The 17,702-nt window shown below is 38.6% G+C and overlaps 1 protein-coding gene across 1 annotated transcript in view; it reads right to left on the minus strand.

Moving 5' to 3' along the window:
- The window catches only part of NBAS (NBAS subunit of NRZ tethering complex), a 312,486-nt gene that overhangs the window by 179,407 nt on the left and 115,377 nt on the right, over positions 1-17,702 (minus strand). Inside the window, exons 23-26 of the mRNA XM_065928602.1 lie at positions 16,322-16,475; positions 8,495-8,680; positions 7,738-7,911; positions 2,791-2,924 (exon numbers count right to left, since the gene is read on the minus strand). Coding sequence (XP_065784674.1) covers positions 2,791-2,924; positions 7,738-7,911; positions 8,495-8,680; positions 16,322-16,475 — 648 coding nt within the window. The remainder of the gene's footprint in view (positions 1-2,790; positions 2,925-7,737; positions 7,912-8,494; positions 8,681-16,321; positions 16,476-17,702) is intronic.

A 17,702-nucleotide genomic window follows, 5' to 3' on the forward strand; every position in this document is an offset into this window, starting at 1 on the left:
GTTTTTATTCACGACACGGACTTTTCAAACTGAAGACAATCTGACCTCTAGAATATCTCAGTCTGTATTTCTCTGGTTTTTTCTTCAAGGTGTTATTTAACTTGTTCTCCTATTCCCTACATTTACTGTAAACTAGAAGTCCAGCTTAAAGTACTGATTAGATTCAGGGTAAATAATTTTACTTCATACTGCTTCTCACCAGGAGGCACATACTGCTAGGCTATCTGACTCTTAAGTGATGCCATTTCTGATAACTTGATCAAATGTGACAATAGTCAGACTTGAACTTTATAAAAGTAAATTTCCCTTATGAAATTACAAAAAAAAAAGTTAAAAATATCTGCTAAAGGTAATACCTTGGTACCATGCGAGTATTCCTTCCCCATCAATTTTTCATGTGATTTCAGTACTATTAAAGATGACACCAGAATTTCTGCTTTATGACAGAAAGTGAAGAAGAACTAAAGAGCCTCTTGATGAAAGTGAGAGAGGAAAATGAAAAAGTCAGCTTAAAACTCAACATTCAGAAAACAAAGATCATGGCATCTGATCCCATCACTTCATGGCAAATAGATGGGGAAACAATGGAAACAGTGAGAAACTTATTTGGGGCTCCAAAATCACTGCAGATGGTGATTGCAGCCATGAAATTAAAAGACACTTTATTTCTTGGAAGAAAAGCTATGATCAACCTAGACAGCATATTAAAAAGCAGAGACATTCCTTGACCAACAAAGGTCCATCTAGTCAAGGCTATGATTTTTCCAGTAGTCATGTATGGAAGTGAGAGTTGGAGTAAAAAGAAAGCTGAGTGCCAAAGAATTGATGCTTTTGAACTGTGGTGTTGGAGAAGACTCTTGAGAGTCCCTTGGACTGCAAGGAGATCCAACCAGTCCATCCTAAAGAAGATCAGTCCTGGGTGTTCACTGGAAGGACTGATGCTGAAGCTGAAACTCCAATACTTTGGCCACCTGATGCGAAGAACCGACTCATTGGAAAAGACCCTAATGCTGGGAAAGATTGAAGGTGGGAGGAGAAGGGGACAACAGAGGATGAGATGGTTGGATGGCATCACCGATGCAATGAACATGAGTTTGAGTAGGCTCCAGGAGTTGGTGATGGACAGGGAAGCCTGACATGTGGTAGTCCATGGGGTCACAAAGAGTTAGACATGACTGAGCGACTGAACTGAACTGAAAGATTACATGAAACAATTATTTCACAATGGGTTGCAAAATCAGTGACTTTTATCATTCATTATACACACATACACACACACACAAAAACAAATATTTCCTTGGAAAGAAAAGAGAGCAAAGAAGAAAGAGGTGGGAGAAAAAAAAAATAGAGTATGAGGAGGACTTCTTGTCTAAATAGCTGATTCTGCAAATGAGGAAACTGATGACCACATAAGTGACTCAGCTGTCATCACAAAGGCATAGAGACAGCCCCACTAATTTTTCATTCAGTGCTTTTCCATGTGCTTTCATTAACTCCTCCAGATATGAAACTTATAATATATACTATATTTTTAAAGTATAATTAAAGGAATGATTGTTGTGTGACTTTCAAAGAGAAAATACAAATCCGATTTGCATACATCTAAATGATCCAAAAGAATGTTATGTAAATTTCTACTTAAACATAAGCCCAGTTAAAAATATGTATATTCACTCCTCAAAAAATTAAAAATAGCACTACCATATTATCTAGCAATTCCACTTCTGGTTATATATCTGAATAAAACCAAATCACTATATCAAAGAGATATTTGTACCCCATGTTCACTGAGGCATTATTTACAATTCCTAAGATACAGAAACAATCTAACTACCCATCAAAGGATAAAGGGAAAGAATAAAGAAAATGTGATATACACACACATGATAGAATACTATTCAGCCATAAAAAAGAAGGAAGTCACCCATTTATGCCAACATGGAAGGACCTTGAGGGCTTTATGCAAAGTGAAATATGTCAGACAGAGAAAAACAAATACTGTATGATCCCACTTATAGGAGGTATCATTAAAAAAAAAAAAAAAACACAAACAAAAAAGAGGTCAGATATGTGGTCACCAGAAGGGGAACTGAATAAAGGTGGTCAAAAGGTATAAACTCTCAGTTATAAGATAAATAAGTACTGGGGATATAATGTATAACATGATAACTATAGTTATACTGAAGTATGTTGTATTGGAAAGTTGTTAACATAGTAAATCCTAAAAGTTCTCATAAGGAAAAAAGTTTTATTTTAAATGTGGTAATCATTTCACAACATATGTAAGTCATTATGCTTAAACCTTAAACTTACATTGTGCTGAATGCTAATTATATCTCAATAAAGATATAAGATGTAAAGAAAATTAGGTATGTATATCCACATATTATTACTTAAAAGTTTTATTCAGGGCAAGGGCCAATAACAAACAATTCATAGAAGAAATACAGCTAGCCCAAAAATATGGGAAAAGATTAATTAAAAACACAATTTAAAACAAAGACACATTATTGTCTATCCACTTAAAGTGCTTCTTGTTGTGGTGACAGTGATGATGTTTATTTTTTAAAGGATAATTATCAAGGTTGACAAAATTATAGTGGCTTCTCATACACTATTAGAAAAGTGTTTATCTTGAGGCAACAGGTTTGCATACGATTTCATTTTCTTCTTTATTTATTTTATATTTCCCAAATTCTCTATAAAGAACATTCAGAGGAGCAACATTTTCATTTCAACTGTTAGAGTAAAAAGACACAACCACACAAATGGCAGACTGTGGATCCTTACCCATATCCTCTCTGTGGAAGACATTCTAGTATGTCATAGCAAAGAGCAAGCTGGTCATTCCGTTCACAGTTATAGATGCATTCTAGTGCTACTGCCATTAGTTGGTCCTGATCAGGAATGATTTTTTGCTGCAACTAGAGAAATAAAGCATGTTGTATGAAATGTCAATAGATTTACATTCAGTTTTGCCATATACCAGTACCACTGTCAATAGAATATTAAATAGTGCAATTAATCAGCTGCAGAACAAATCTTGGCTTTTTTTAGCTTACAGACTTTTGGGGTCTTTAATAACTCTAAATGAAATTGCATTTTAATTACAGAATCAGCGAGAAAAGACAATTTGTACCCATAAGCCTTGCATCTGCTGAAAACAGATTCTTCAATTTATGACCCATTTAAGATAAAGTAGACAGAAGTAACATAGTGAATTAAAAAGGCAATTCATTAAAAACAACATTTCTAACCCTAAAGCCAAATTTTATGTTTCAATCCAAAAAAAAATACATAAAATTCCTTAACTAATATTCAGAGATGTTCAAACCTGCTATTTTTCAGTATGCATTAAGTATTAGTCATTTAACTCAACAGTATTGACATTTTATTCAAAAGAAGTCACATTGTAATGCAGTAATATTCATATCCCAAAACATATTCCATATATCTGATGCAGAAATATGGCTATTTAGGGTCACTGTCCCATTGCAAGCCACAAAGGGCAAGGGCCATTCTTGGAGTATTTTCTGGGATATAGAAGTAACAGATTTGTGCCTTGTTTTCTATTGCAGGCAGATTCTTTACCATCTGAGCCACCAAGGAAGTCCTTTCTCATCTATAAAACTGGGATATTAACATCTTCTTAATAGCACTGTTGTGAGAATTAAATAAATTAATACAAGTAAAATGTTTATATTATTGCCTCCAAAACACAAGACTGAAAGTATTTTCCTAGAGCCCTTTACAACAACAAAATAAGATTAAGATGATTTCCACAATAAAGATCTACTGCTTTTCAACATTTTAGTAGAAACTCACACACAAAAAAAACACCCAAAAACAGCAGAGTGATGAAGAGAAGCTGCCCAAAAAGAGTATTTTCTCAATAGAAAAATCACATCAACAGATGAAAGAAGAAAAGGATGCAAAGAAGAAACAATGAGGTCACCAGGGAAGTAGTTTTCTAAGTAGCTGGGCTACAGGATTTATATACATGTTCTTCTTCAAGGTATTACAAAATAGACCATTAATTTGACATCAACATTTGACAAAGAGTAAGTTACCTAAGGTTGCAAAGTGACAAACTGGTGAAACAGGGGCAACGCAGGACACAATAAAAGTGTCAGGAAAGGTTAACGAAAGTAGCTAACTTTTCTCATTTTCTTATTGTGTGTCTGGGCTGTGCTCAGTCGCTAAGTCGTGTCTGACTCTTTGCAGCCCCATGGAGGCAGCCCGCCAGACTCCTCTGTCCATGGAATTCTCCAGGCCAGAATACAGGAGTGGGTTGCCATGCCCTCCTCCAGGGGATCTTCCCCACCCAGAGATTGAACCCAGGTCTCCTGCATTGTGGGCACATTCTTTACCATCTGAGCCGCCAGGGAAGCACTACTGTGTGCCAGGTAATGTTTCTAAGTGCCTCATGTGCATTAATTCACAAATCCTCAAAACAATCCTGTAAAGTCAGTACTGGTGTCATTCCTATTTTACATAAAAGTGAAGTCACTCAGTCGTGTCTGACTCTTTGCGACCCCATGGACTGTAGCCCACCAGGCTCCTCTGTCCATGGGATTCTCCAGGCAAGAATACTGGAGTGGGTTGCCATTTCCTTCTCCAGGGAATCTTCCCAACCCAGGGATTGAACCCAGGTCTCCCAAATTGTAGGCAGGCGCTTTCTCTGAGCCACCAGGGAAGCCCATTTTACATAAAGGGAACTGTAAAAAATTTGCATGATATAATATACCATATACAAAGTCAAAAGATAAACTACCAACTGGGTGAAATATTCACACTAGAAACCACAGAAAAACAATTAATTACACTAATACACATGAATTTCTAAAAGTTAAGGCACAAAAGAGACAAAAATCCAAGTGAAAACTGGAAAAAAGACTGAGCAACAGAAAAAAGGTAGGAATGGACAATTCACAAAAATGACAATGCCTGTCAAGCACAAGGAAAAATGATCAAATTCACACATTCAGAGAAGTACAAATTAAAACAACACTGAAATGCCATTTTTCACCCATCGTGGTGGCAAAAACTTTCTAAATATGACAACATATTCTGTCTGCAAAGTTGTGGAGAAAGAGCCATGCTCATACATTGCTGGTAGAAATGTAAACTGGAACAACCTATCTGAAAAGAAATGCAGTAATACCAACACAACCCAACCTGTGGAGCCCAGGATCCCCTTGTAGGAATACACCCTAAAGATAAATATGCCAACAACACAAAATAAATATGGACATTGTAGCTTGGTTTGTAAATATAAAATACTGTGAATAGCATAAAAAACTGGTGGGACTGAGTAGCTGAGTTTTCCATTTTAATTTACAAAACCATACATGGCTAGTGGCTACCATACTGAACAGCACAGTCCCAGAGGCACTTTTCAACTTCCTAAGGAGTGTGAGTCCAAGGCAGGCCAGCAGGAAACTGCAGCTGAGAGTTTATGTTAAGCAGACGATCCCCTGTGTCCTCATTGCTGGGATACAGTCTTGAATGTTCAAGGAGAAGGGCCAAGGAAGTATCCAGTGCTTCTACTCTGGACCCCGAAGGATCACACCCTATGAGTACTGGAGAACTGGAAATACGGCAGTCTTTTTGAAATCTGAAATAGCTCAATCCCCATATGAGAATGGTGGGCACAGCAAAACAAGAGTGGAAATTACTTGTACATAACACTGATTTTCCATCAGAACCACTGGATAAATGACAGCCAGATCTTGACTGACAGGTAGGTATTTATAATTAAAAGAAGCGAAAGTGTTAGTCACTTAGTTGTGCTTGACTCTTTGTGACCCCGTGGACTATAGCCCAGGCTATAGCCAGGCTCCCCTGTCCATGGGATTCTCCAGGCAAGAATACTGGAGAGGGTTGCCATGCGCTCCTCCAAGTGATCTTCCCGTCCCAGGGATTGTACCCAGGTCTCCTGCATTGAAGGCAGATTCTTTACTGTCTGAGTCACTGCAGAACCTCTAAGTGATGGAAAGGGGCTTGATCATCTCAAGCAAAGGAAACATCCTCAAAGAACATAAAATGGCATAAAAGAACCTGACAGAGTGATAAGGTGAGTAGTGTGAGTAAACGAGTGCCTTCGTAGAGGGAAATGAGGCTGAAGAGGCAGACTAAAAGAAGATCCCAGAGAACTTTCTACACCACTTACCACAGCCCAACATTTACCCCGCAATGGTAGGTCACCAGAGACTGTGCAAAGATCAAGACATGATCAACCTTGCATTGCAGAAAGATAACACTGACAGAAACAGAGACAGCAGATTGGAAAGGAAGAGCCCAGCAAATACCATTGTTCTCTGCTTTGATGTTGACAAATTTCAACAAAAACAAATGGCTATATGTTTTATTCAAAAGGCACATGCTAAATTGCCAAGTAAAAACAACAAAAAGCTGACTATATACAAAGGATTTACAAGACTCTGTAAAGAAGGAGGATCACAAACAAGATTACTGGAAAGAATTTAAAGTCACTTCTTTCTTCCTCATAAAACATTCATATTCAATCCATCCTGCTTCTCACATAGCATTCTGCTGTCATAAGCAACTCACCCCTGGCTCACAGTAAACCACACCAAACTTAAAATCAGAATACTAAGTGGAAGGTGCTTATGAGAAGATGGAAAACTTTAAATAGTCAATAAACAGACATTTCTGACAGACAACCCTTCCAGAAACCAAAAACTGTGTGACCCTAAGTAAGCAATGCTTTCTTTTCTGTCTTTATTGCACTGGCCTATGACCATACACCTTAGAGGATTTCAGATTGCTAACAAAGGCAGTATAAGAAGAACATCCAATTAGAATTTAGGACTGGAGGAGGCCTTCAGTGGCTTCTGCTCAAACCACAACCTGAGGCTTTAACTCTCACTACAAAGTTAGTGTCTCAAAGGACTATGCCATTCTGCTTGAGTCCCTCCAATGGAAAGGTAGCCACTAATCCCTTGAAACAGCATATTTTATCCATGGCTAAATTAAGAGGTTATTTATGTTGCAAAAGTATGCCTCGTTTAAGAAAACAACTTACCACCAATGAATCTGAAAAAGTATGTGAACCCTACAGACAGACAGATACACAGGCAGATAGACAGGTAGATCAGTCTCAAGCAAATGTAAGAGTTATTTAGAACAATCAAAAGATCTCCTTATGAGATCCTAAAGAACTTAATAAATATTGTGAAAGTCTTCAAGGGCAGAAATCTTTTCTTCTTCTATTGGTATTACAGTAAAGCACAATGGTTAAGAACATGTCTGGGAAATAGAAAATTTATGTTTGAACCTAAGCTCCTCTCCTTACCTTGACCTTGGGCAACTGCCTAACCACTCTACATCATGGTTATCTTTTCCTGTAATATAAATATAATAAACATATCTACCTCCCAGGATTGCTATAAAGTTTAAATAAGTTAATACTTGAAAAGTAGGTCTATGGTAGGAATTCATTATCTTTCAACTATTAAGACTTTTCGGTACTGCCTTTTCCACAATGTAGTAGAAAGTCAATACACTTCGAGTATATCAATCAAGATAAACATCAATGATGAACTTTCAAAATATTTTTGGACTCAATTTATAAAACATTTTTAAAAAATAAAATGCCCACCACTTCTGGTTGGAAGAGAAATTACTTGCAAAGCCGAGTATTACAAATTTTGTAAATAAAACGTAATTCTTAAGGGGAAAATGTACAGAGATTTTGAAGATGTTTCTACTTACATCAGGCTTGGAATGCTGAAATATCTTCAGGGGTAACTTTAAGTCCCCTTTTGCTAGAGTTACTAAATATTCCTTTAGCAGCTCATTAGCCACTCCAGGAGACTGCTTCTCACAGCGATGAAGAAAGGGAACCATCCACTGGTAGGCGCTTGTCACATACTTGTCCTCAGAACACTGAAAATGCATTTTACCAAAACAAACACACGTTAAGTTAAATATTAACACCTGGTAATAACAGACAAGTCATAAAGATCAAAGATATTGACAAACAATGAAAGCCAACACTTTCTCAAACAGACACTCCAGTTCATGCCTCATGAGGACCCCAGAGGCAGCAGGAGAATCACCTGCTGTCTGGGGCTGGCAGAGCCAACAGCAAGAGCACTGTAGCCCGTCTCCTAGTGCCATGAACACACTAGAGGGACCTCACAGCCTAAGTCCAGCATAATGACAGATTCAGAAACATGATTACTAGAATGACAGCTAATTTAAATATGCCTAGCTGTCGGGGTAAGGGGGACAGTCATTTATAGATAAGCATGGATGAAGGGCAAAGAAGGTACAAAACCAGCCAAAAAGGTTTCGGATTTCAGGAATTTATTCATAAAATTTAATTTTTTTCTTTAAAAGTCAAGAAGCCTTCCTTTATTGACTAAGTTCTCTGGTTTGAAGGCTACTACATCTTTTGGCTTTGAGATACATATTCATCAAAGTACACAGGGAACACTTAAAAAGAAGCTTTTAAAATCAAACCTACACTATTCATCAATAATCTTAGCTTCTCAATGTCTTTCATCTGCTGCAGTTCTTTCAAGGTTAGGGTTAAATCACACCCAGCTTCATAAACCAATGCTTCCAGAGTGACCAAATTATCACAGAGAACCAGCAAGCCTGGAATATTCCGCTCCATTCCAAGTCGAATAAGCGACAACGCACAGTCAACCTAAAAGGGAAAGGAGACAGTAAGTCTCTGAGAATTATGTCTTTCTTTCGCATATTTTCTAAAGTAAAAGCTCCAGTATAGAACTTAACTCTTACAGTCATTTTATATAGAATCACATTATCATTAATATTCTTATTTAGCACAAAAACATTAGACTTCTTCACAAAATATACCAGCACCAAACTGCCTCAAAAGAATCTAATAATCTGCAAGAAAAACTGAAAATAAAAATAAAAGACAATCATCTTCAATTCATAGAGCATTACAGTTTTCAGAGCTGTTTTACATGCCTACTTAGTTCTCAAAACATTAACAAGCTTGGGAGGGTGTGAGGACCATAGATATTAACAATAAGTGACAATGGGCTTCCCCTGGTAGCTCAGATGGTAAAGAATCTGCCTGCAGGAGATGCAGGTTTGATCCCTGGGTGGGTAAGACTCCCTGGAGAAGGAAATGACAACACACTCCAGTATTCTTGCCTGAGAAATCCCATGCACAGAGGAGCCTGGCAGGCTACAGCCCATAGAGTCACAAGAGTCAGACACAATTTAGTGACTAAATCACCACCAATTCGTGATAATGCGAAATTAATCTGTGTTCATTAGACCATTCTCGCCCCAAAAGAACGTTTTGCTTCCATATTCCTGTTCAATACCTCTTCTTTCACTATGCCACCCATATAGATGACATTCAATAAACACTTAACGAATGACTAACTCTGGGAGACACTTTCTCTGTCTCTATACAACTATTTAGACCTTCTTAGAGCAAAACAAAGAACAATTTTCCTATAGATGCTCAACATACAGCAATTTCACTCCTATCACCTAATCAGATTTATAAAATTACATATTCTCATTGACAGCAAAATCATCTAACGCTGCCTTAACCCATAGTGCCTTGTACTGCTCCTTACTTACTCCTTTACTCCTAGGATAAGGATTATTTACTGAGGACCTACTAGGTACTGAGTACCATTCTAAATGTTAGGAACATAAAACTGAGTAAGATGAGGTCTCTTCTTTCAAAGATATCTCCATCTCACAGGGAAACACAATCTGGTAAATTAATGACTGAAGTGGAGTGAGGGTGTCTGGGATCTCAGAGAAGAGGGCATGCAGCCCAACCTGAGAGTCAGAAAACCTTCCAGAGGAGAGACCACTTAAAATGAGTTTTAAGGAATCAGTGGATATTAGTAAGTGAAGAAAGAAGAAGGGCAGGAGAACAGCATGAAAGGGAGAGATGCATGAGTGTTGTGGAAGTACAATCAGTTTCATAAACTGAAAAAAAAAAAGAAAAGGTATGAAGTGAAGGGACTAAAAACAAGGTTAGAGTAGCTGGGAAAAGTCAGATAAAAAAGAACATCATTTGTTAAGTAAGGAGTTTGCAGTTTACCTTGAAATGCAAATCCAAAGGATTTTTGACTGAGGTATGTCATAAACAGGCCTATACGTTGGAAAGAATATTCAGTAAGTGTTTATTGAATTAATGACAAATGAAATATGAATGAACTAGAAATGAACTGGACTGAAATAAGAAAACTAGTTAGGAGAACTGTGATTACTAGCATCAGAAGACTCTCCACTAGTGACAAGAATAGCTCCCAAGAGACAGCAATATTTAAGGGACAAGTCAAAGACCCTGAGCCACATGGAGAAGAGGACTGTGACCAGCTCACACAAAGACATAGAAGAGACTGAAATGACATCACAGAAGCCTAAGGGGAAGACAATGCAGGGAAGAGGGGCCAGTGGTGTCAAAGGACAATGCTGTTAAACAACAAATGAAGGGGCTCTGCCATTAAAGGGCTAACAGGGGGCCTTACTGATGGTACTTCCATCGAGTGGCAGGAGCAGCCAACAGCAGGGGAATGAGGAGCAAACACTGAGAAAGTGATCACCAGGAGCAGAGTGGCTGTGTCTGAGTTGAGCTGTGATGGAAAGAAGACAGCTAAAACAGAAGCCAGGGAGAATATATACACACAAAATAGTAATGACTTGAACTTTATGTTCAAAAAAGGTGAGGGGGAGAAGGTGGGTAATAGACCAGAGGTTGAAGGTAAGAGGACAGAGAGAGAAGATGACTGCTGATACAATCCTGAGCAGCGAGCAGGGAGTGTGGAACCTAGAGGACAGGGGAGGAAAGAAGCGCCAGTGAAAGAAAGAAGAGGGGCCTCTTCCTCTGGGAAAGCTGGAAAGAGTAGGGCAAATGGAAATGATTTCTCAGCTTTCTCCATGAAATACAAAGCACAGTCATTGCTAAAAATAATGAGGGATGCATTGGTGAGAGAAAAGAGCAAAAAGTGGGGAGAGGGAACAGTCACAGTGCAGAGAAAAAACTCCAAGCAGTGTTACAGATCCACCCAAAGCCCTTCCGAGACTCAGGAGTTGACAGATAAGGTGGTTTAAAAAAAGAAGACGGAGAATTGCATGTTCAATTGAAAATAGTGGTGAAAATAAACATAAGGGGGAAAACTACTGGTAGAGAAGGCATAAGGCAAAAGAGAAGGGATCTGGCAGTACCCCCAACAAAAGTACATTTAATGTGAGAAAGGCCGCATCTACCTGTATACCAATTTTTTTTAAAAACTCAGAAAATCTCAGAAAGTATGCAGAAACCTGACGCACAGAACACAACTTTGTTCAAGCACAACTTTGACTTGCTTGAACATGCAGCACATCAGCAATCTGAAACTCACCCATTTTGTGATCCAGATCTGGGTTTCTAATATCAACTCTGAATTGGTTGCTTTCCAAAACACTTACCAAAGTAACAATGTTTGAAAATCAAATTATTGACATCTTAAAGCAGGATCTACTACAACTTACATAATTATACCACATACCCCAAGCCCTTACTAGATAAATGTCACCGCTAAATGTACACATTTTCATAAACCAACAAACAAGTTTTCAAAAGCCAAATAGGCACAAAGGAAGAAGTAGTCCTACATCAAATAAATCTCTAAAAATGAAAAAGATAAAACTGTGTCAGATACCACTTCGATTGTAGCACAAACCTAATGAAACGTTGATATATAAAACAAAGCTAAAGAACAGTATCTCAATTATGAGCATTTCTAAATAACTAAAAGCGATGAAAGAAAGTATATAGCCAACTAAATAAAGCATCACCAAACCACTTTCCTCTCTATAATTATTCTTAATCATTAAAACAGAAATCAAGAGGTCTAGAAATTATAATTAGACTTCAAAATTTTATACTTCAGAAAGTGCTAATTTTTCTCCGCTTTTGTTTTTAATAGACTTCATGTTTTAGAGCAGCTGTAGGTTGACAGCAAAGATGAGCAGGAAGTACGGAGATGGCCCACATTAACCCTGCCCTCACACGTACGCAGCCTCCTGCATCACCAGTACTCCCCACCATGGAAGCGCCTTTGTTACAGTCAATGAACCTAGTCACACACCATTATCACTCAGGGGTCACCGTCTACAGGAGGGTTCACCCTTGGTGCTTCCTCTCTGTGGATCTGGACAAATGCATGACAGGTACCCATCATTATGGTAACATAGTATTTTCACTGCCTTGAAAATCTTCTGTGTTTTGTCTATTCATGCCTCTACCACCAACCTCTGGCAAGCACTAAACTTTTTACTGCCTCCATCATTTTGCCTTTTCCAGAATGTCACACAATCAGTCTCAAACAGTATGTGGCCTTTTCAGACTGGCTTCTTTAACTCAGAATATGCATTTTAGGTTTCTCCACTGCTTTTCATGACTTGATTCCTCACCTCTCTTTTATTTATTTATTTTTCCCCCACCCCCTCACCTCTCTTTTAGAGCTGAGTAATATTTCATTGTATGGATGTACCACTGTATTTATCCACCTGCCCACTAAGACATCTTGGTTCATCAATTGTTAACACATTACTCAAATGAAAGATGCTAACAGAGATAAATAGTGAATGGGTGGGGGGATGAGGAGAGTATATGGCAACTCTGAACTTTCTACTCAATTTTTCTATAAACCAAAAATGTCTCTAAAAAATAAGTTATTAATAAAACAACCAAATAAAGAAGTGTAAAAAATAATTTATTTTGCATTCCAGTATAGGTCTTTTCCTTTGTCAGTGCTATTTTTTAAAAACCTGAATAAATATTTTGCAACATTAACTTCAGTCATTAAACACTAAAATTGGTATTGGCAGAAAAACAGACATACAAATCAATAGAACAGAATTGAGAGTCTAGAAATAAACCCACATATACATGGACAGTTAATTTATGGCAAAGGAGCAAAGAACATACAATGGAGAGAGGACAGTCTCTTTAATAAATGGTGTTGGGAAAACTGGACAACCACATGCAAAAGAATGAAAGTAAAACTATTATTTCATACCATATAAAAAAATCAACTCAAAATGGATTAAAGACTTGAATGTAAGACCTGAAACTCTAAGACCTTTAGAAGAAAACAGAGGCAGAACATTCTCTGATATCAGTCTAGCGAAATCTTTCTGGATCTATCCTCAGGCAAGGGAAACAAGAGAAAAAACAAATTAGTGGAACTATGTCAAAACGAAAGAGCTCTGCAAGCAAAGGGAACCATCAGCAAAATGAAAAGACAACCTACCAAATAGGAGAAGATATTTGCAAATCATTTATCTGATAAAGGGTTAATATCCAAAATATATAAAGAACTCACACACCTATATGCAAAACAGAAAAAGAGACACAGAAGTACAGAACAGACTTTTGAACTCTGTGGGAGAAGGTGAGGGTGGGATGTTTCGAAAGAACAGCATGTATATTATCTATGATGAAACAGATCACCGGCCCAGGTGGGATGCATGAGACAAGTGCTCGGGCCTGGTGCACTGGGAGGACCCAGAAGAATCGGGTGGAGAGGGAGGTGGGATGGGAGACCGGGATGGGGAATTCGTGTAACTCTATGGCTGATTCACATCAATGTATGACAAAACCCACTGAAAAATAAAAAATAAAAAAAAATAAAAATTAAAAAAATTAAAAACAGGCATAGGAGATGAACAGACATTTTCCAAAGAAGACATACAGTCAACAGGCATGTGAAAAGATGTTGAAAATCATTAAAATTAGGCAAAAGCAAATCAAAACCACAGTGAGATATCACCTCATGCTCAAAACATTGGCCACTTTCAAAAAGGCAAGAAATAACAAGTGCTACATCTAGAAGTTCAGCTAAAAACCACAAAGTGCTCCAACAAAACTGGTTCAAACAAGATCCCTTTTCTCATAAGCCAGAGACAATAGTCAACTATGGGTATTTATAAATTCCTGTAAATCAAATGATGACTTTGTTCTTAAAAGGGATCTATCTACATGGTATACAACCTAGATTTGCCTGTACAAACTACAAAAATTGCACCTCTTCGACTCACTTGATAACTTTCAACAATTATTACCAGGTTAAGTTTCTCCTGAATCAGCAAAGTAATAAGGCCTTTGCTTAACATGACCCTTATGAACTGGTCATTTACAGATGCAAGATATTGGTCTAAGACTACAGTTTTTAACAGGGGCAGTACTGTCCACCAGAGGGTGTTCTGAAACTTAGAGGAGGCAGTTCTGCCTTTCCTAAGTATTAGTAGAACTTGTACCATTAAATGGGTGGAAGCCAGGATGCCAGATGTCCCACAGTGTGCAGGGCAGTCCTACACAACCACATCACCCTAATTCCTGCCTACCTTCTCAAATATCCTAAAAAAAGAAAAAAAAATTTACCATGTGTTGAACACATTCCATTCATGATGTTTAATTCAGCAATACCCCTCAATCTATTGGCAAATGTCAGCTGTCTTGTTCAAAGTGATTTCTCACAGACTTTAGTCGCTTTTTTAGAGTACTCATGATGAAGCATTTACAGATTTTATGTATCACAGTTAAGTCACTGTGTTAATTTTTTGGAAACTGTTTATGTAAATGATTATGTCCATGATTCTCACATCAGGATAATAAGGAAGTATTACAAAATAGTTGCTACGGAAAAAAATACTATGGATCTGAGAATTGAGAACCACTTTTTTAGATTAATTTATCTTGCTTTCAGCCATTAAGATCTGTGCAACTGTCCATTTTTACATGGACTTCATAAGAAAGATTGTGCAGAGACCTGGATTCTGTCTGGTTCTGCTACTGTGTGTCCCTGAGCAAGCTATTCACTCTCTTCTCTGTGAATCTGTTTGTCTACCTATAACGTAGAAAATCAGACCAGAACCCCTTCAGAGAATTTTTCATTCTGGTATCTTAGAATTCTAAACATTTTCAAATGTCCTCAGTAATCTTCAAAAACCTGAAAAAGTCAATCATAAATATTCTTGGCCACCCTCAAAAAAGCTGGATCTATAATAATCCCATCAGCTCCAGAAAATAATTCATCTTCAATTCTATGAATACTAAAAACAGGAATTAGACTAAGCAGAAATTAAAGAAGGCTATCAAATGGAGACACAGGGCCATGCCAGAAAAACTGACTAGAAGTTTAAACGAAGGGATTTCTTCCTTCCTACAGTGCAACTGCTCTTCAGACCTTCTGGAATGGTCCTTCAAATGAAAACCTGATGTTAGGACAGGAAGTCCAAAGAAAAGACTACAAGTAGAATGAAAAAGACACTCAATGGCCAGACCCTGGATGAGATTTCAAGGGGCATCCTGCCATTCTTTGCTCCGAACTGCCAACTTCTATCCACCAGGATGAAGACAAACTTCGCTTCCATTTGCAGAGAATTCAATTAGTGGAATTTTTAATGGTCTCTCCTGGATGATTTTCTTTGTTGTCACTAACTCTGGTAACATCTAAGCCCCTGAAAAAACCAAGGTACTGGAAAGTTAGGCAGCAAGCAGATCCAGAGTCACCAGGTCAATTAGCGGAAGAGATTCTCTTTTAGATCTCCTAAGCTTCGGTACTTCCCTAGTGGCTCAGTAGTTAAAGAATCTGCCTGCAATGCGGGAGACCTGGGTTCGATCCCTGGGTTGGGAAGATTCCCCTCCAGAAGGGAACGGCTACCCACTCCAGTATTCTGGCCTGGAGAATTCCACGGACAGAGGAGCTTGGCAGGGCACAGTCCACGGGGTTGCGATGAGTCAGACACGACTGAACGACCTTCACACACTCACAAGCTTTGGTACAACCCTCATCTCTCTCTTCCACACCTTCTCTGATGAAGCTGGGACACATCTCAGCTTCATGGGAAACAGAGAAATTATGTCTTGGATTTCAAAGAAGCATTAGAAATGGAGGTTCAAACAGGGTTCCTGAAAAGCAAAGTCATCATCAACTACATTTCTGCAACATGACAGGGACTAATCAAGCATTTCAACGTTGATAAAAAATTTTTTAAATTAAAATGCTATGAAGTCTATTAAGCATACATGGAAAATCTGTAACAGTATGTACATACTGTGCAGCTTATGCTTTATAAAGAAAGATTTTTGAACAACTTTTCTTGTATGTGTTTGCTCTTTAGGAATCAAAAAAAAAAAAAAAAAACACAAAAGCTTCTGAGGCAAAGAGTAAAGGAATACAGATATCGAGAAATACCCATTTCACCCCCTGCAAACTCGCACATGACCCCTGGCTCTGCAGTCTGCAGCCAGACACTCGCTGAACGCTGAGCATCCGACGCAGCACTGCGGCCTCACCTGCCGGGCGTAATGTTCTATCTCCTCCGCTCTGTTCCGGTACCAGTCCATCACCTCGGCCACCGCCAGCCGGGCGCTCCGGTACCTCAGCAGCGCGGGCTGTGCGGCGTACAGAAACTCACTTTCATCCGGAAGACTTGGCTCAACCACCGTTCTGCAAGGCACAGAGAGAACAAACAACTGGCTGAGACGCTGGGGGAGGCGAGGGGATGAGGGAGAAACAGGGGACAGAGACAGGGAGAGGGCAGTGACCGAGGCTGGATGGATGGATGGATGGATGGATGGATGGACGGACGGATGGATGGACGGATGGACGGACGGACGGACGGACGGACGGACGGACGGACACACCTGTGGGAGGGTGTGTTTGTGCGCGTTTTCCTATATGCACAGGCACACAAGATTAATGGGAAATTTGCAGGATGCCTTAGTTTCCTATTAGTTCTCCCAATTAAAAAAAAAAAATCAGAGTAGACAGTAAATTAAAATATATATATATATGCCCCAAATCAATCAAGCAAGTATTAAATAAAATCAGACTCACCCTGGGTAGCTTTAAAATGCACATGGCGGCATACCTGCCACAGGCCAACTAAACCGCAATGACTGTGGTGGCCAGCCAGGCCTGGTTTAGTAAAGACACCCCGAGGTGATTCTGAGCCAAATGTAAATTAAAAAGCCTTCTTTCCCAACTTCATAAAAACAAGAGGAAAATATGCCTTATTTATGTCGCTAATATAACTTTAGTAGGTATCGGCAACATAGTAATGCACTGATATTTGCAAAGTTAGGAACTGCTCTATACTCTCTGCCAACAGGAGGGGAAAAGAAACAACATTAAAGGAAGGTACACAGGGAAAACATCACAGGGATCACGGATTATGAGGCGTTTTTACGAGGATGATGCTGGCCAATTCTCTTCAATGGTTAAGAACTAAAAAAGAAAAAAATAACAACTTAAACTAAGATATTTCAGATATAAATAGGAGGAAAGACCATGTTCCATTAGGGATATTCATTCATCGAAAGTAAGTCTGGACTGAGTTGCCATTCCCTTCTCCAGGGGATCTTTCTGACCCAGGGATCAAACCCAGGCCTCCCACAAAGCAGGCAGATTCTTTATCACTGAGCCACCAGGGAAGTCCCTAAAGTAAACCAGTAAATAACAAGTGGTATAATTGTTACTAACATAAGGGGATGTGCTTTGGAGTCAGCACTGACATGCAACTCTATCACTGAAAGCTGTGAAATCTTGCAAAAATTAGTTAAAATGAGTCTAAGACTCATTTTATTCATATCAAAAATGGGGAATAACACCATGCAAGAATTTTCAAAATAATATAAATAAAATACGCAGAGAATATTGTCTGGCACAGAGCAG

Source organism: Muntiacus reevesi, chromosome 3, assembly GCF_963930625.1.
Source record: "Muntiacus reevesi chromosome 3, mMunRee1.1, whole genome shotgun sequence".
Taxonomy (NCBI): domain Eukaryota; kingdom Metazoa; phylum Chordata; class Mammalia; order Artiodactyla; family Cervidae; genus Muntiacus; species Muntiacus reevesi.